Raw genomic sequence first — 17,588 nt, 5'->3', positions numbered from 1 at the left:
GCAGCAGATGCAAAAGTTTTAAAGAAAGGGGTAAGAGGAAGAAGTCACATCTTAGTCAAATCACAGGGTTAGAAATAGGGAAAGAAATATATCATCCATGATGCCATCATGCAATCACAAAGCACTGTTGGCCTTTATTTCCCTTCCAGCTTTTTTCCTTTGCGTCCGCTTAGTCATTGTTGGTTTTATTTTATTCATTTTACTTTTTAAAAATAGTATATGTTCATTGTAGAGAAATTTTAAAATGTAGTAACATAAAATCACTTGAACCATGGGCCAAGCTGTACCTTAGCCCCTTTTAGCAATGGCTGGAGTGACTGGGATTCAGGGCACCATGTCCCTAGGCTGCACTCGGCCCAGCCCACGAAACCATTTTTTCCTTCTGGGCTTCCAGGTCTGTGATAGGGGTGGGTAGGGGCTGCCATGAAAACCCATGACATGCCCAGGAGACATTTTCCTCATTGTCTTGGGGATTAACATTTGGCTCCTTGTTACTTATGCAGATTTCTGAAGCCAGCTTGAATTTTTCCTCAGAAAATGGGTTTTTCTTTTTTACTACATCATTAGGCTGCAAAATTTCTAAACTTTTATGCTCTGTTTTCCTTTTAAAATAGAATACTTTTAACAGAAACCAAGTCACCTCTTGGATGCTTTGCTGCCTAGAAATTTCTTCCGCCAGATACTCTAAATCATCTTTCTCAAGTTCAAAGTTCCATAAATCTCTAGGGCAGGGGCAAAATGCTGCCAGTTTCTTTGCTAAGACATAGCAAGAGTCACCTTTGCTCCAGTTCCCAACAAGTTCCTCCTCTCCATCTGAGATCACCTCAGTCTGGACCTTATTGTTCATATCACTATGAGCTTTTTTTGTCAAAGCCATTCAACAAATCTCTAGGAAGTTCCAAACTTTCCCACATTTTTCTGTCTTCTTCTGAGCCCTCCAAACTGTCCCAACCTCTGCCTGGTACCCAGTTCCAAAGTCACTTCCACATTTTCGGGTATCTTTTCAGCAGTGCCCCACTCTACTGGTACCAATTTACTGTATTAGTCGTTTTCACGCTGCTGAACCTGAGACTGGGAAGAAAAAGAGGTTTAATTGGACTTACAGTTCCACATGGCTGGCAAGGCCTTAGAATCAGGCGGGAGGTGAAAGGCACTTCTTACATGGTGGCAGCAAGAGAAAATGAGGAAGAAGCAAAACGGAAACCCCTGATAAACCCATCAGATCTCGTGAGATTTATTCACTGTCGTAAGAATAGCACAGGAAAGACTGGCCCCCATGATTCAATTACCTGCCCCGGGCCCCTCCCACTACACGTGGGAATTCCGGGAGATACAATTCAAGATTCGGGTGGGGAAACAGCTAAACTATATTGTGTGTATATACCACATTTTCTTTGTACAGTGATCTGTCAGTGGGCATTTGGTTACTTTTAGTTAGGAGTAATATTTAGAAACTGAGATCTGGGAGCTAGAATATGCTCATTGCTACCAGAATGTCATTACTTCTGGATCTTTCAGCAATAGAGCTAGGAAAAAAAAAATCACATATATGTATACATGCATACAAATTCTATATATGTCTATATGTAGACATGTAAAGATATGTATAAATGTAGACATATATGCGAAATAACTAATTCATTATGCTGATCTCCAATTCCAATCCAACCCCTCAGCACTCCTCCAGCCATTCTATATTTGTAGATACGTAAAAATTCCTTATAGATGTTCTTCTACAATGAGAATTCCAGCACCCAATAACATCAATATATTAATAACTCATTTGCTTAGTTGTATAATACACACACAATGGATTTGGAATTTTAATATCTGTAATGTAATGGGGAGAGGGAAAACTTTTATATTCATTCATGCATGCATGCATGCATTTTTTTAGCATCTTATTTGGAAATAATTATAGATTCACAAAAAATTGCAAAGATAATACAGTGAGGTCCCATGTAGCCTTTACTCAGTTTCCCCAAGTGGTTACATCTTAAATAACTGTGAGATCAAAACTAGGAAACTGACCTTGGTACAGTCTGTATGTATAGTTCTATGTCATTTTATCACTTGTACAGATTTGTGTAACCATCACTGCAATCAAGTAGCAGACATGTTACATTACCACAAAGTTTTCCCTCATACTACCCTTTAATAGTCACACCTACCATCTTCCACAACTATCCCTAACCCTTAGCAATCACTAATCTGTTTCCATCTCTATAATTCTGCCATTGCAAGAATGTTATATAAATGGAATAATATAATATGGAACCTTCAAAGAGTCATCATAATGCTCTTGAGATTAATCCAAGTTATGTATATCAATGGTTCATTCATTTTTGTTTCTGAGTAGCATTTTGCTGAGCCATTTGCTTATTGAGAGACATGTGTGTTGTTTCTAGTTCTTGGCTTTTACAAATAAAGCTGTTATGAACATTTAATAGGTTTTTGTATTGACATACATTTTCATTTCTGTGGGGTAAGTCCCTGGGAGTACAATTCTTGGGTTGTATGGTATATGTGTAGTTTTTTTAACACACTGACAAACTAATTTGTCATTGTATAAATTGCCATCTTTTTTTTTTTTTTTTTGGAGACGGAGTCTTGCTCTGTGCCCCAGGCTGGAGTGCAGTGGCGCGATCTCGGCTCACTGCAAGCTCCGCCCCCCCGGGTTCACGCCATTCTCCTGCCTCAGCCTCCCGAGTAGCTGGGACTACAGGCGCCCGCCACCTCGCCCGGCTAATTTTCTTGTATTTTTAGTAGAGACGGGGTTTCACCGTGTTAGCCAGGATGGTCTTGATCTCCTGACCTCGTGATCCGCCCGTCTCGGCCTCCCAAAGTGCTGGGATTACAGGCTTGAGCCACCGCGCCCGGCATAAATTGCCATCTTACATTCTCACCAACAGTGTTTGAGAGATCCAGTTTCTTTACATACTCATGAGCACTTGGTGTTTTTACTATGTTTTATTTTAGCCATTCTGCTAGGTGTGTAGCGATAACGTCTTGTGATTTTAATTTGCATTTCCTTAATGGCTCATGATATTGAACATCTTTTTATGTGCCTATTTTCTATTTATGTATGTTCTTTGGTGAAATCTCTCTTCATGTCATTGGCTTACTTTCTGATGGGATGTTTTATTTTATTTTACTATTGAGCTTTGAGAGTTCTTTATTATCCTAGGTTTGGATCTGTTTTCAGATATATAGTTTCTAGGCTATTTGAGTTTTATATATTCATTGTATATTCTACTACTCTCGTATTGCTTAAGTTTTATCATTGATTCTCAGGGTGAACAATGTTTTTTTGTTGTTGTTGTTTTTGGAGACAGATTCTCGCTCTGTCGCCCAGGCTGGAGTGAAGTGGCGCAATCTCGGCTCATGGCAACCTTTGCCTCCCAGGTTGAAGTGATTCTTGTGCCTCAGCCTCCTAAGTAGCTGGAACTACAGGTGCTTGCCACCATGTCCAGCATACACACACACACACACACACACACACACACACATATTTAGTAGAGATGGAATCTCACCATGTTGCCCAGGCTGGTCTCGGAATCCTGAGCTCAGGCAGTCCGCCCACCTCAGCCTCCCAAAGTGCTAGGATTATAGACGTGAGCCACCATACCTGGCCATCATGGTGAACAATGTTTTTAATGCCTACCTCTCTGGCCTTTTATCCATCTCAGTGCTTCTATATATCATTTCCCACCCACAGACAGGACGCTGCATGTCAGCAATCTTTGAAGCAAGTAGAAGAAATTCCTTCAACTGTGAGAGAATTGCTTGAGAAATTTTCTGTACTTCCAGCATCACCTTTTCCTTCCTATGGAATCATTCTCATCTCATTAGCCTACATGCCCTTAGAAAGGAAAAAAAAAAAAAACCCTCTCTTAAGACATCCCCATCCAACAACCACTTCATTTCTTGAAACTCTGCTCTGCCTACAATTGCTCCCCTAGTGAACTTTCCTCTTCTCATACTTCAAATGCTGGTAACTTCCAAATTTATATTTGTAGTTCCTGGAGGGCTACACTGAACTACAGACTTGTATGGCTAACTGCCTACTCAACATGTTATCTTAGAATCAAATATGGTTCTCAAACTAAACAGACAAATTTGCACCCCTTCCCCCAAATATCGACACTTACTACAGCCTCTCTGATCTCAATAAGTAGTAAGTCCATCCACCATGTTTGCTGATCTCCAAAGCCTTTTGCCGTCTCTGACTCCTCTTTTTTTCATATCTCACACCCCATCTGCAATAGTTGGTTCTGATATGAAAATATACTCAGAATCTAGCCACCTTTCTACTTGTTACCACTTTACATCCAAGCCACCACCACCCTGTCATCTGTATGATTTTTTGGCCCCTGCCCCATAGTTGATTCTCAAAACAGCAGGTTAGAGTGATCCTTTAAAGTCTCTTACTTGCAAGGGCTTCCCATCTCCCTCAGTAAAGGCCAAAGTGCTCAGAATCACCCACCAGGTACTACACAATCAGTCCTCATCTATCTTCATCCCACACCTTCACTCCATAATTAGTTATTTCTTTACCACATCTCCTATGACACTCCACCCCTTTGCTGTGGCTTTCTTGTGCCTCCTCACATACACAGACAGCACATGTCCTGCCTCATGACTTTGGCACTTGCTCTCTCCTATGCTAGATGGATATGTCTGAGTTCCTTCACCACTCTCAAGTCTTCACTCAAGTTCACTTTCTCAGTGAGAAAGTATCCTACCTTAAATTGCAACCTCTTGTCCCTTCTGTGACTTTTTTCTTTCAAGCACTGACATCATTTGACATCTATTTATTTATTTATTTATTTATTTTTTTAATTGTTACTCCTCCCTCCCTGCCAGGACCGTTAGCTCCATGAGAGCAACATTTCTCATCTGTTTTGTTCATAGCTATGGTCCCTACCATATAAAGCAGTGCTGGTACATAATAGAGGCCAAATAAATATTTGATGGATGAATGAAGGAATGGATTGGCAAATTACAAAGTAAATTTAATTTATGGGAAGAACCGATTTAAAACTTGTTCCCAAGTTGGCTGATAGATAATAGTCTTTAAAATGGTTTTTATTATGTTGTTGTTATATTTCCTTCCTTGTGCTTTAAAGTTTGTCATCTGAGTTTGTTCATGCCATTAAAACAATCCCATTTAGGATAAGGTGTGCTAGCCTTTGATCTAGCAAATGTAATTGAAGTGGCATTCTCATTTTTGGATCTGTTTCAGAACAACTATTTCAGAATAATGTTTGTTATCTGCTAATCAGGATCTAGCCTTGCCAGCACAGTTTCATCTTAATCTTGGCAGTGAAGAAAATGATTGGATTTGAGATTTGCTTTATACTTTTAGACTATCTTTACTATCTTTTTGTTTACTAAAATTTATCTCTCAGAACACTTTTACTCATACATGTTTTCATCATTTCCAAGCATGAAGTATGTGAATTTAGAAGTCCGCTTTCAATAGAATGTTTATTGTTGGAGTTATTTACCTAATTTGGAATACAAGTCTAATTATACAATGGGAGAAAACATATTGTATTTCATGGTCCCCATTTTCATCATGTAGGAAGTGGGTCAGATTTATTCAGACATTATCTGCTGAATGCCTGCTATGTAACAGACACAGTATATATGACAATGTATAGGCTGTTCCTCCCTCATGGCATTTGCGCTCTGGTAGAAACAGCAGACATATGCACAAAGGCTTATATGAGCATGCTGTAAACCTTAAATATACACAATTTTTATTTGTCAGTTATACCTCAATAAAGCTGAATTGTCATGCCAAAATCCTCTGCTTTGAGAATCAGATGGACCTTGATTTGGTGTCTGAGCTCTGTCACCTACTGACTGTATTGCGTTTTGCAAACATTTCATCTTTTAGGCCTTAATTTTTGTGTCTTTTAAAAGGAGGATATTATACCTACAGCATTAGGTTTGAGACTGTGCACTTAGTATAGTGCTTGGAACAGAGAAAACTTTCAATACATATAATTTATTCTAGTTTTTAGGTGCTGAATTCTTGCCACTTTATTTAGGAATCATTATTTCACCACGGTCACTTTTTCTGTCTTCTCTCTATGAGACTGTGAGGGTTCTCTACATTTTGGAACTGTTAATCTTGCACTAACATTGAGAAAATAGTGGTAATTCTTTAAAACAATGATTATAGAACTTTTAATCATATATAATTTCTAGTTTATTTTGCTTGACTTTCCACAGTGGTTGGCTTCAAACTTTAGCGTGCATAGGAACAGTCTGGGTGCTTAGCAAACCTGCATAGTCCCACCTAGTGCCCAGATCTGGGTTTCTAATTCCATTCTACAGTGAAATAAAACAGGACGTTTTAGGGACATGGCTAATTATTGGGCTGGAGCGTGGAGAATACAAGATGAACTGGAGAACATTGTGGTACGAGAAAGTAAGGAAGTGCTATAATCCGAAGAATGGGAACATGTTAAAGGGACACAGGAGGTAACCTAAAGAAGCTCTCAGTGGCCAAAGCTGAACAATTTTTTTTTTTTTTTTTTTTTGAGACGGAGTCTCGCTCTGTCGCCCAGGCTGGAGTACAGTGGCCGGATCTCAGCTCACTGCAAGCTCCGCCTCCCGGGTTCACGCCATTCTCCTGCCTCAGCCTCCCGAGTAGCTGGGACTACAGGCGTCTGCCACATCGCCCGGCTAGTTTTTTGTATTTTTTAGTAGAGATGGGGTTTCACCGTGTTAGCCAGGATGGTCTCGATCTCCTGACCTCGTGATCCACCCGTCTCGGCCTCCCAAAGTGCTGGGATTACAGGCTTGAGCCACCGCGCCCGGCCAAAGCTGAACAATTTTAGCCACAAAATAAATAATGTAGTATTGGATTATAGCCCAAAACACAAAATAAATACACACAATTGTATAATGATATAAATGCATGAATGAATGAAAAGGTGAAAAGAGAAAAATCCACACTATAGAATTCCAAATTATGTATGTAAATACTCCACCCCAGAAGGTAGAGCTTAATTTCCTTCTTCCCTTGAGTGTGACTTGAACTTAAAGACTAGCTTTCAAAGAACAAAGTATGGGAAGGATCAGCGGGTAGGGGGAGGTGGGGTAACTTTACAATGGAGAAACCTGTCAAACTACTTTGACCTGGTGATCAAAGTTACTAAGTCACACATATGGTATACTGAGAAGACACTTCATTTATTTCCATCCCTGCAAACTCATAACCCCAGTCTAATCATGAGAAACTTACAGAGAAATCTAAACCGAAAGACATTCTCCAAAATGTCTGACTACTATCAAAAGAGTCAGGGTCATGAAAAAAAAATTAGAAAACACTAGGAAACTGGCACAGACCAGAGGAAACTAAAGCGACATGATTAAATGAAATGTCAATTAGATTCTGGAAAAAAAGGGCATTAATGGGAAAACTAATATAATCTAAATAAAGTGTTATGTTTAGTTAATAGTAATGGACTAGGATTAATTAGCCAATTAATTATAACAAATTTACCATCCTAATGTCAGAAGCTCACATTAAGGGAAACTGGGTGAGGAGTACAGGAGAATGTTATGTATTATCTTTGCAATTTTTCTGTAAATTTAAAATTATTTCAAAATAAGAAAGTTCATTTTTAAAATGCACAGTCCAGGGGTGACAAGTCTCCTTGGGGCCAGGGAACTTACCTTATTTCGTAACACTTTGTTAGATTCTAAAGAAAGCAGTTTCGCTAAAACCACTTAGAATACTCAGAGCTCTGTAGTGGGTGGTATTTCTAGGGATATGGATGACTGTTGTGTCTGGGTGCATCATCCCAAGTCTTTATCCCATTCTTGTGCACTCCATGTGCCATTCTACCCCCAAGTTGCAGCTATATTTTAGAAACTTAGTTATTAATATTCAAGGATCTGAGATCTGAGTTCAGCAATTCCTTTTTAGATAATATCTCTCATTCCAAAGTGTCACCATTTAAATTTGTTTATGTATAAATTACTGGGGAAGAAAGAGACATGCAGTCCCCTTTCATACTAGGATATGTTACAAAAACTACATTGGAGATTGTTGAATTCAGAGCCCATGGCAGGAGGTGGCATGTAGACACCTGTGAGTTGGGATTAGTGATTACAAGAAATACTGTGTCTGAGGTATCTAAAAATTGATCACTAGGTCCTGGAGATTACTCATGGCACTTGCAGGCAGAAAGTCCTATTCTTTGGCACTGTTGGGGAAACTCTCATTTCACTTAGCGTCTCATGATCTGCTGATGGCACTAGAGCCAGATTCAGAATATAGTCCCCACTCCTAGTGTCTAAAGAGTTGTGAGGGATGAGGGAATTCAGGAAAGAAGGGAGGTGGAAGTCCAGTCTGGGCACAGAAATACAGGAGGCAAACATGGGGCGTTGCTGTGGCCTTCTTCTAGCCATACCTTATTCATTTCCATTGAGACCTTCTCCTGCCTTCCCTAGACGCATCCCAGACCCTCCTTGGGGAACCAAATATGAAGTTTCCCTTTAGGCACATGGGGTGGTTTCCTGGGGCTCCCAAAGGCTTCCTCACTACTTCTTTTGGAACCACTTGAAAATAAGTTAAATAGGGCCAAAATATGTCATTTTGTGCAACTGGTATTCTGAGCTACCTTCTGTAAAGATGAGGAAGGTCTGGCTGTTGCAGGTCCATAACATGTTGTCCCTTATATGCTTCATTTAAAGTAAGTTTTTATTGGTTATATTGCTGATATTGTTTTTAAGTTAGTAGTGAACTTCAGTCTCTAGCAGTTGGGCCCATTTGTAGATTATAAATTATGTGTAGTGTCAGTTATTCATGTCAGGTTATGGTAGTAACTGAATTAGGAGAGTTTCAGCCTGTATGATATTAATAAAGTTGTCGACTTCTTCAATTGGGGCGAGGGGTGCTCTCCTCCCCATGCCAGCAGTATGTTAACCTTGACCTAAAGTTACCTCAGCAAGTTTCCTCTCCCAGTACCAGTGCCAACCTTTTTCAAAACTATCCTCAGAGACTGGGTACCAGTGAGGCTGACAGATCTATTTGTTGTCACTTGTAGAATCGTTTGCACCATGGATTTAATTTAACTTGTGGCCCTGTCACCTATCATGCTGCTGCTTTGGGATCCTTCACTGCTTAATAAGCAATACTGTCATGGTTAGGAAATGGCTCATGTATCCGTTACAGAGCTGCAACCAGTCAGTGGAATTGATGACAATAAAACACTCACATTCAAATCGGGATTTGAGTAGAACCCTAGGGCAGCAACTTGGCTTGGTAAATGTCTAGGGCATCCATTTTTCCATCTGAAAGATGATGTCACATGTCTCCCATAGCATGCTGGGAAGAAGTTAGCTATGAATTCAGAGAATAAGGGGCCAGCTGTTACCTAAGGAATTATATTCTTTAGCCTAATACAGTAAACCTCTCCCTCCAAAAAAGGACAAGAAGAAGCAAAAACTACTCAATCAATGATGAGACAGAGGTGTTGTGAAATGATATGATAGCCAGCAGAAAATACCTTTTTTTTTTTTTTTTTGGAGACAGAGTCTTGCTCTGTCGCCCAGGCTGGGGTGCAGTGGCCGGATCTCAGCTCACTGCAAGCTCCGCCTCCCGGGTTTACGCCGTTCTGCTGCCTCAGCCTCCGGAGTAGCTGGGACTACAGGCGCCTGCCACCTCGCCCGGCTAGTTTTTTGTATTTTTAGTAGAGATGGGGTTTCACTGTGTTAGCCAGGATGGTCTCGATCTCCTGACCTCGTGATCCGCCCGTCTCGGCCTCCCAAAGTGCTGGGATTACAGGCTTGAGCCACCGCGCCCGGCCAATACTTTTTTTTTTTTTTCTTTTTTGTTGGTTTCTATGGGAGGCCGAGGTGGGCAGATCACATGAGGTCAGGAGTTTGAGACCAGCCTGGCCATCATGGTAAAACCCCATCTCTACTAAAAATGCAAAAACAAATTAGCCAGGCATGGTGGCGTGTGCATGTAGTCCCAGCTACTCAAGAGGGGGAAGCAGGAGAATCACTTGAACCCAGGAAGTGGAGGCTGCAGTGAGCTGAGATCATACCACTGTACTCCAGCCTGGGTGACAGAGCAAGACTCCATCTCAAAAAAAAAAAAAAAAAATTACTAAAAAGTATAAATAATTATGGATAGTGAAAAAATATAGCTACTTTGATAAATGTATCCAGGCAAGTAGATGACCAAACCAATTAAACATCGTATTTCATTGATTCTTCAATAATTTATTCACATTTTAACTTCTCTGAAATTGAGGTGCAGTTTACATACTATGACATGGTATGGATTCATTGAAAGCAGTATTTTTTCCTTTTTTTTTTTTTTTTTTTCCCTTTTTTTCTTTTTGAGATGGGGTTTCGCTCTTATTGCCCAAGCTGGAGTGCAATGGCATGATCTCGGCTCACTGCAACCTCTGCCTCCCAGGTTCAAGTGATTGTCCTGCCTCAGCCTCCCGAGTAGCTGGGATTGAAAGTGCCCGCCACTATGACCAGCTAATTTTTGTATTTTTAGTAGAGACGAGGTTTCACCATGTTGGCCAGGCTGCTCTTGAACTCCTGACCTCAGGTGATCCACCCACCTCGGCCTCCCAAAGTGCTGGGATTACAGGCGTGAGCCACCATGCCCAGCCCTTTTCTCTTTTTTAATACATAAAAATGGTATACTCTTTAATTGGTGCTATGTTATATTTGATAAAGTACAGCAACCAGTCATCACTGCTACTCACTTCTCAGAGGTTTTGATCTGGATGGGGTGACTACTGTAATTCAATTATTGTTATAGTGGGTATCTGCTCATTTCCTTAATAACGGGGTTTCACTAGTTCTTTCTTCCAATGTTAGGGTACAGTTCCCCCTAGGGCAGAATATTTGATCATGACTCTCATGGTTGGTCTATCAGTAACTATAGAAATAAGATTCAGTTTAGCCATTTCCAAAGTACAATAAAAGGAATTGCAAAATAATTTGTAACTTTGTCATAGCCCTATGTTGTTAGCCCAAGTCTTGGGTACTGTCAAACTGAAACAGGAAATCTATCTCCTAGTGAACTACAACAACCAGTAGTTCCAAAGAAGGCTCTGGTTTTCCTTGAACTGTATATTTTAGAGGGTCACACTAATGCTATAACTTAAAATGGCATTATTTAAATATTAAGATAGTATCCAATTCCAAAAGCTAATATTTGATACCAATCACTGATCATCACGAATAGGCTAAAAGCTGCCTTTTCATTCCATCCCATTGTTGAAGAATGACTTATGGAATTGGTTCTAATTATCTTTTCATGGGGTCCACAAAAACCCAATAGGTCAAACTCTTCATTTCACAAATGAGGAAATAGCCCCAGAAATGTTGATTTGCCCATTTTCTCATTACAAGATACTGATAAAGCCCAAGATAGGAGCCAGGTCCTAGGCCTTCTGTTTCTATCTTCCTCATTCCCTCCCCCTGCCCGCCCGCAATTGAACACAGTGCCCTCTCAATTTAATTAATGATAGTTATGACAGGGGCTTTACAATGAAACAATTTACCTTCAGGCTTCTTGTGCCCGTCCTTACTGGGCCAGTAGTAAAGACACATGACATGGTACTTATTCAAGCTTAGATATGATAGAAACAGAAAAAGTGGTATCTGGTACCTATTCTTAGCCTTAGCCTTTGTTTTAATTTCTACTGCTTTAAAAATTCTTTTTCTTTTTTCTTTTTTTTTCTTTTTTTTTTTTTTTTTGAGAGGGAGTCTCACTCACTCTGTCGCCCAGGCTGGAGTGCAATGATGCAATGTTGGCTTATTGCAGCCTTCGCCTCCTGGATTTACATGATTCTCCTGCCTCAGCCTCCTGAGTAGCTGGGACTACAGGTGCCTGCCACCATGCCCAGCTAATTTTTGTATTCTTGGTAGAATCGGGGTTTCACCATGTTGGCCAGGCTGGTCTCGAACTCCTGACCTCAAGTGATCCGCCTGCCTCCACCTCCCAAAGTGCTGGGGTTACAGGCAGGAGCCACCGTGCCTGACCTCTACTAATTAAAAATTCTTCAGAACAATGTCCTTTGGGATGGACAAAGCAGGTGATATTCTTTCCATCTTTAGACCAATATTTTAAGTGTCCAAAAGACCAGTGATACTTCTAGCTTCTGAATGGAATTGGAACTTGGGCTTTTGATTCTTAAGCCAATATTCATCAGCATCATACCATGTAGCTGACACACTTGCAGCCTAAGACAGAATATCTTGAAGAGAAGAAAACCTAATGGAACCTACAATATAATTAGGCCAATTTGGGAGGAGTATAAGAGGAGGCTGATTTCCTGTTATCTGGGAAGTGGCAATCTGAACTTTTAAACAGACAATTTTGAACTTTTTTGGTTTGATACTGAGATTAAGTTCAAGGCAGCTACCTTTATGTTAAAGAAACTGATGAGGTTTCATTATAAGTCTAGAGTAATGTTTGACAAGGTAGAGGAGATGATAAAGAAGTAGTTCTATCTAAAGTTACTGAAAATTTTCAATGCTACAGAGATTCATTTTTATTACTTTGAAAGACAGATTATAAAGATACAGGAGGGTATTAAGAAAAATGGGATAAATTAATAAAAATTATAGTTCCCTATTAACCTAGGTTTTATATTGGTTTTTCGTTAAAACTGTTGCATTCCACTTGCTGTTTTCTATTTTATTGTTATTATTGTTTTAAAATTGAGACAGGGTCTTGTTCTGTTGCCAAGGCTGGAGTGCAGCTGTGAAAATGGCTCATTGCAGCCTCAACTTTCTGTGCTCAAGTGATCCTCCCATCTCAGCCTCCCAAGTAGCTGGGGACCACAGGTGCATGCCACCATGCCTGGCTAATTAAAAAAAAAAAAAATCTGTATGCAGACAAGGTCCCATCATGTTGCCTAGGCTGGTCTCGAACTCCTGGACTCAAGTGATCCTCCTACCTTGGCGTCCCAAAGTGCTGGAATTTATAGGTGTGAGATACCATGCCTGGCCATCTATTTTAAAATATTTAAACTCAAGGCAAACTCTAGACAAAACAGAACTAAATCTGGAAGGAGCTATAATACGGGAAACAGAAGAGAATGTTACCAAAAATATTAAATTGATATTCTCAGAATTTAAGAAAACAATAGGTTTATAAAATGAGAAGAAGCTCTTACAGAGGGGACCAATTAAGGGATAACAGAAAGTCCTTGGACATTAGAAATGTTACTGCAAAGCTAAAAATTGGACACAGGTTAGACAGTGCAGAGTTCACTGGGTTGCACACGGAACGTAGTGCTCATTCTCCTTCCTGCCCACTTCCACTGAAAAGGAATGCACCCCTCCCCCAATAATGGACCCAAATACCCACTTCTGGCCCTTTCCGCCATTAGCCATCGGCCTTCAGCCAACCACTACCACCACAGCTCGCGCCTGCCTGCTCACCACGCCCCAAGGTGCCTGCCATGGCCACCACCCCAATGTTGCAGGTGCATCAGAACTACCACCCCAACTGCGAGGCCGCTGTCAACAACCACATCAACCTGGGATTCCATGCCTCCAACGTGTACCTGTCCGTGGCCTTCTTCTACTTCGACTGGGATGACGCGGCCCTGGAGCACTTTGGCCGCTACTTCCTGCGCCAGTTGCACAAGAAGAGGGAGCACGCCCAGGAGCTGATGAGGCTGCAGAAACAGCACGCTGGCTGCATCTGCTTTCACTACATCAGGAAGTCAGAGCGTCAAGACGGAGAGCAGGCTCGAGGCCATGGAGTGCGCCTTCCACTTGGAGAAGAGTGTCAACCAGAGCCTCCTGGAGCTGCACCAGCTGACCATGGGGAAAGGTGACCCCCAGCTGTGTGACTTCCTGGAGAGCCACTTCCTGAACCAGCAGGTCAAGGCCATCAGAGAGCTGGGTGATTACCTGAGCAACCTGTGCAAGACGTGGGCCCCAGAAGCAGGCCTGGCAGAGTACCTGTTTCACAAGCTCACTCTGGGCGGCAGCGAGGAAGACACCTGAGCCAAAATGGGCCCCACAGCCACAGTGTGCTTTCTCTGGGTCAGGCCACCAGGCGGGGTGTGCATGTTGCCCTTTCAGAACGTTCTCTTCAGTTTTTCTCCTTTCAGTGTTATCATTATTGGCAATAAAATTATCTGTTCTCAAAGCAATAAAGGTGTCCAGCTGATGCGTGCCTGCAACACTCTCACCTTTTAGGAATCGACACATCCCCATGCAGGTTTAAAGTGGGTATCCAGCAGTCTCTCCACCCAGCCCTGTCCCATCTGCATGCAGCTCAGGATCTGCGGGGGTGGAGGGGAAAGTATTCTATGGGCCTCTGGAAAACACATCAGTCTTCCCCTTATAAACTCTGAGGGCATGTGGGATGGGGTGGGGTGAGGTGAGATGGATGGGGTGGGCGGGGTCAGGTGGGGTGGGCAGTCTTGGGCCATGGTATCTGTGGGTACATGTGCATGGTACAGTGTAAAACATGGTATGGAATTCGTCCTAGTGGCTGCCTCTGGGGAAGAAGTGAAGGGAGTGGGATTGGGCAGGGATTAAAATAAAGGGGGTCTTCAACTTTTCATGAACATCATGAGCACTTTTTAAAAAAATAAGCAAATGATAAATTTTCTTGTTTCTAGACAGCGAGATGGGGGCTCTGGATGACAGCAAGGCAGAGTACCTCTTTGGCAAGCTCACCCAGAGTGACAGTGATAATGGGACTGAGCCTTAGGTTGACTTCCCCACAGATATGGGGGTGATTTCCTGCATATTGCCCTTACAAATCCTCTACTCCTGTTTTTATTCTTTCAATTGTGTCATTTCTTCCAATAAACTAATACGGAAAAAATATACCTCAGTAGAAGGACTGAAAAATATAAGGTCAAAGTTGGAGGTCAAATTTGTGATATGAATAGAAAGTAGATTAGATACCCCCAACTGTTAAGCCAGTGACTGGCTGCTTTGAAGAATGTAGAGGGGTTGGGGAGAGTTGAAGGTGCAGAACAGGTAGAGCCATTGTAGCTGATCCAGGTGAGAGCCTAGGGTGGCTTGAACTGTGATAGAGGCTGAGGAAATGAAGAGAGATTCACTAGTTCCAGATGGATTTTGGACAAGGTGACAAGTTTTGCTCATGGACAGAAGGTGAGGACTGGGAGATGAGAACAATAAATTCTAGTGTTTGATCTTGAGCACCTGGGTTGATGGTGCTATTATTAACCTCAGGACATTTGCAGTGGGGACACCTAGGGTAGAGGGTTGGGGAATACATGTCATGTGAAATCTTAGCTCCTTATTATATATCCAAATGGAAACGTCAATCAAGTAGATGGAAAAATGAATGTCAGCTTTGGAAATATACATAAGGGAGACATTATAGATGGTATTGAAGTCATGTGATTAGATGAGCTCACCAGAAAAAGAGTGTAAGAGAGAGTGTGACAAATCCATCCCCAAGCTCAGGGCAGCTAACATTTAGGGGATAGTTGAGATGTTTGAACACCCAGAGAGTTTCTGGTCCCACCTGACCATTACCTTATTGCAGACCATGGCCCCCAGTGTCCACTCCCAGTGTATTTTCAAATCAGCTTGTCCTGATGTCAGTGTGACCTCTGGTTTCTCCTTTCTAGATGTGGAGAAGAGTTCTGTTATCTTGTCTTATGGCTATGGATAGAATGAAATTATCTCCCAGTAAGAAAAAGATTCCTTAGAGAAATGTTAGTGATGTAAGCCTACGTTTTTTTTCTCTCTCTTCTTTCACAACTCTGCCATATCTTTTGGCCTATTCTCTACCTAAACAGATGAAATTAGTATGTAAACCTTAGATTATGCATGTTTCTGAAAAACTACTCGAAACATTTTGTTCCTTCAGTGCTACATGTAGATTATTATATAAAAGATAAAAATTACAGGTTTTGTATGCAGTATTCAAAGTTACATGTGTAGCTCGAGTCTTTTTAAAGCTAACTGGTTTGAAGAGTAGTAAAATATGAACAAGTTTAGCGATGCAATAATTACCTTATTTCATAACTGTACTTTAACACTTTCTTAAAAAGGAGGATTATGGTCATTGAAGTTTCCAGAAGGTATTTTTGCCCCTTTACTATTCTAAGTCTAACTTGGTCCTCTCACTGTATTTCTTTGTCTGCCTGATTTGAGGATCTTTCCCCTCCCTGACTTTGTCTCAGATCATATATATATTTTCTCTCCTAGATATGAGGAAGAACAAAGTGAGCATCTCTTTATGACTGTTTACATTTTTAAAAGAATTCCTCTTACTTTCATACTTTGGAGAGACAGTTTGCTATAGTGGTTTCTTAACTTCAGATTGCCTGGGTTCAAATCCCAGCTTAGCCATTCATCTTGACTTGCTCAAGTCATTAAATTTTTTGTGCCTCAGTTTCTTCATATATAAAATAGAGATAACAAAAGCATCAACCTCATTGGGTTGCTGAGATTAAATAAGTTAATGTATGTAAATCACTTACAGCAGTGCCTGGCATGGTATAAATACATTATGTGGTAGCTGTGAGTTACCACCATAATCACCATCATCACCCTCCACTCACTTCTAAGATCCTTTGTATTATTTATGCTTTGGGGGAAAGACTTCACTGTATACATTAGCGCTGCATTTCTACCCATCATGTCACCCTGCATACAGAGGTGGGAAAACCCTTAGAACCTGGTTTGGTTGTCAGGTGCCACCAGAACTCAGGAGGGTACATGGCTGATTTTGCTGTCCCACACACAGGCTGAAGACTGGAGACAGGTTTTGTTGTGATAGCTTTCTGTGGTAATCCCCACCAATTCTATCTCAACCAGCATAAAAATGCTGATAAACTTAAGGTCTCATAATCATTCTTCAAAGTATATGAAGAACTAAGCTGCAATAATTCATTCTCTTCTTCAGGTACCAAGTTTAGCTCAATTATTGATTCAGGGTTTCAAAAAGCAAATGCATCTTTTACCCAACTGTTTTCCCTTAATGTTTCAAATTTTTCTTCTGGAAAGAAATGGCTACAAGTTTGAGATAGAGAAGTGAGATGCAACAATATCTCTAATTTTATTTCTTTCAAAATGTTTTCATTAATAATATTCTCTTCAATATGTTGCAAAAATCTTGGAAACATGTAGTAGCTAGGACGATTACTTTTAAGTCTGGCTTGCCATAACAATAATGTCTTTCGAAATCCCTGGATACGTTCAACACCAACATGAGTTTTAGCAAGAAGAAACCACATCCAAACCATAGCACTTACAAACTTTTGTTTTATGGAGAAGTACACATGCATGTATATATACCAAATAGTAACATAATTCACAGGATCCTGCACCTTAGTCTCTCTCCTTAACGACATAAAAGAATGAGTTTTCAGCAGTCAATTTACAGACTGGTCACTAGTGATATTCTGGGACTTGGGATTCCTCCTTTTGCTTATTACACCAGGACAGGTACCAATCCCCCCACTTCTTTGGTTCCGTTACCATTGTAGGGTCTTGATGTGTCATCCAGGTTCTTGATGTGTTGAGCAGAGGATTGGACAAAACACACAAACAAAGCAACAAAAGAATGAAGCAACAAAAGC

General features: G+C 41.0%; 2 protein-coding genes across 6 annotated transcripts in view; both read left to right on the top strand.

Moving 5' to 3' along the window:
- PRRG1 (proline rich and Gla domain 1) overlaps nucleotides 1-17,588 on the top strand; it is a 109,028-nt gene that overhangs the window by 81,701 nt on the left and 9,739 nt on the right. The window contains exon 4 of one of the 5 annotated variants that reach the window (XM_025371962.1): nucleotides 12,730-14,168. The exons of the other annotated variants lie outside the window; for them this stretch is intronic. Coding sequence (XP_025227747.1) covers nucleotides 12,730-12,807 — 78 coding nt within the window. The 3' untranslated portion in view covers nucleotides 12,808-14,168. Of the gene's footprint in view, nucleotides 1-12,729; nucleotides 14,169-17,588 lie in introns of those variants that run through there. 5 annotated transcript variants of the gene reach the window in all.
- On the top strand, nucleotides 13,614-14,168 carry LOC112615372 (putative ferritin heavy polypeptide-like 19). Its single transcript, XM_025371966.1, has one exon. The coding sequence runs from the start codon at nucleotides 13,768-13,770 to the stop codon at nucleotides 14,017-14,019; it is 252 nt and encodes an 83-aa protein (XP_025227751.1). The 5' UTR covers nucleotides 13,614-13,767; the 3' UTR covers nucleotides 14,020-14,168.

Source organism: Theropithecus gelada, chromosome X (genome assembly GCF_003255815.1).
Source record: "Theropithecus gelada isolate Dixy chromosome X, Tgel_1.0, whole genome shotgun sequence".
Classification (NCBI taxonomy): Eukaryota; Metazoa; Chordata; class Mammalia; order Primates; family Cercopithecidae; genus Theropithecus; species Theropithecus gelada.
This window is presented reverse-complemented; position numbering and strand designations above follow the sequence as displayed.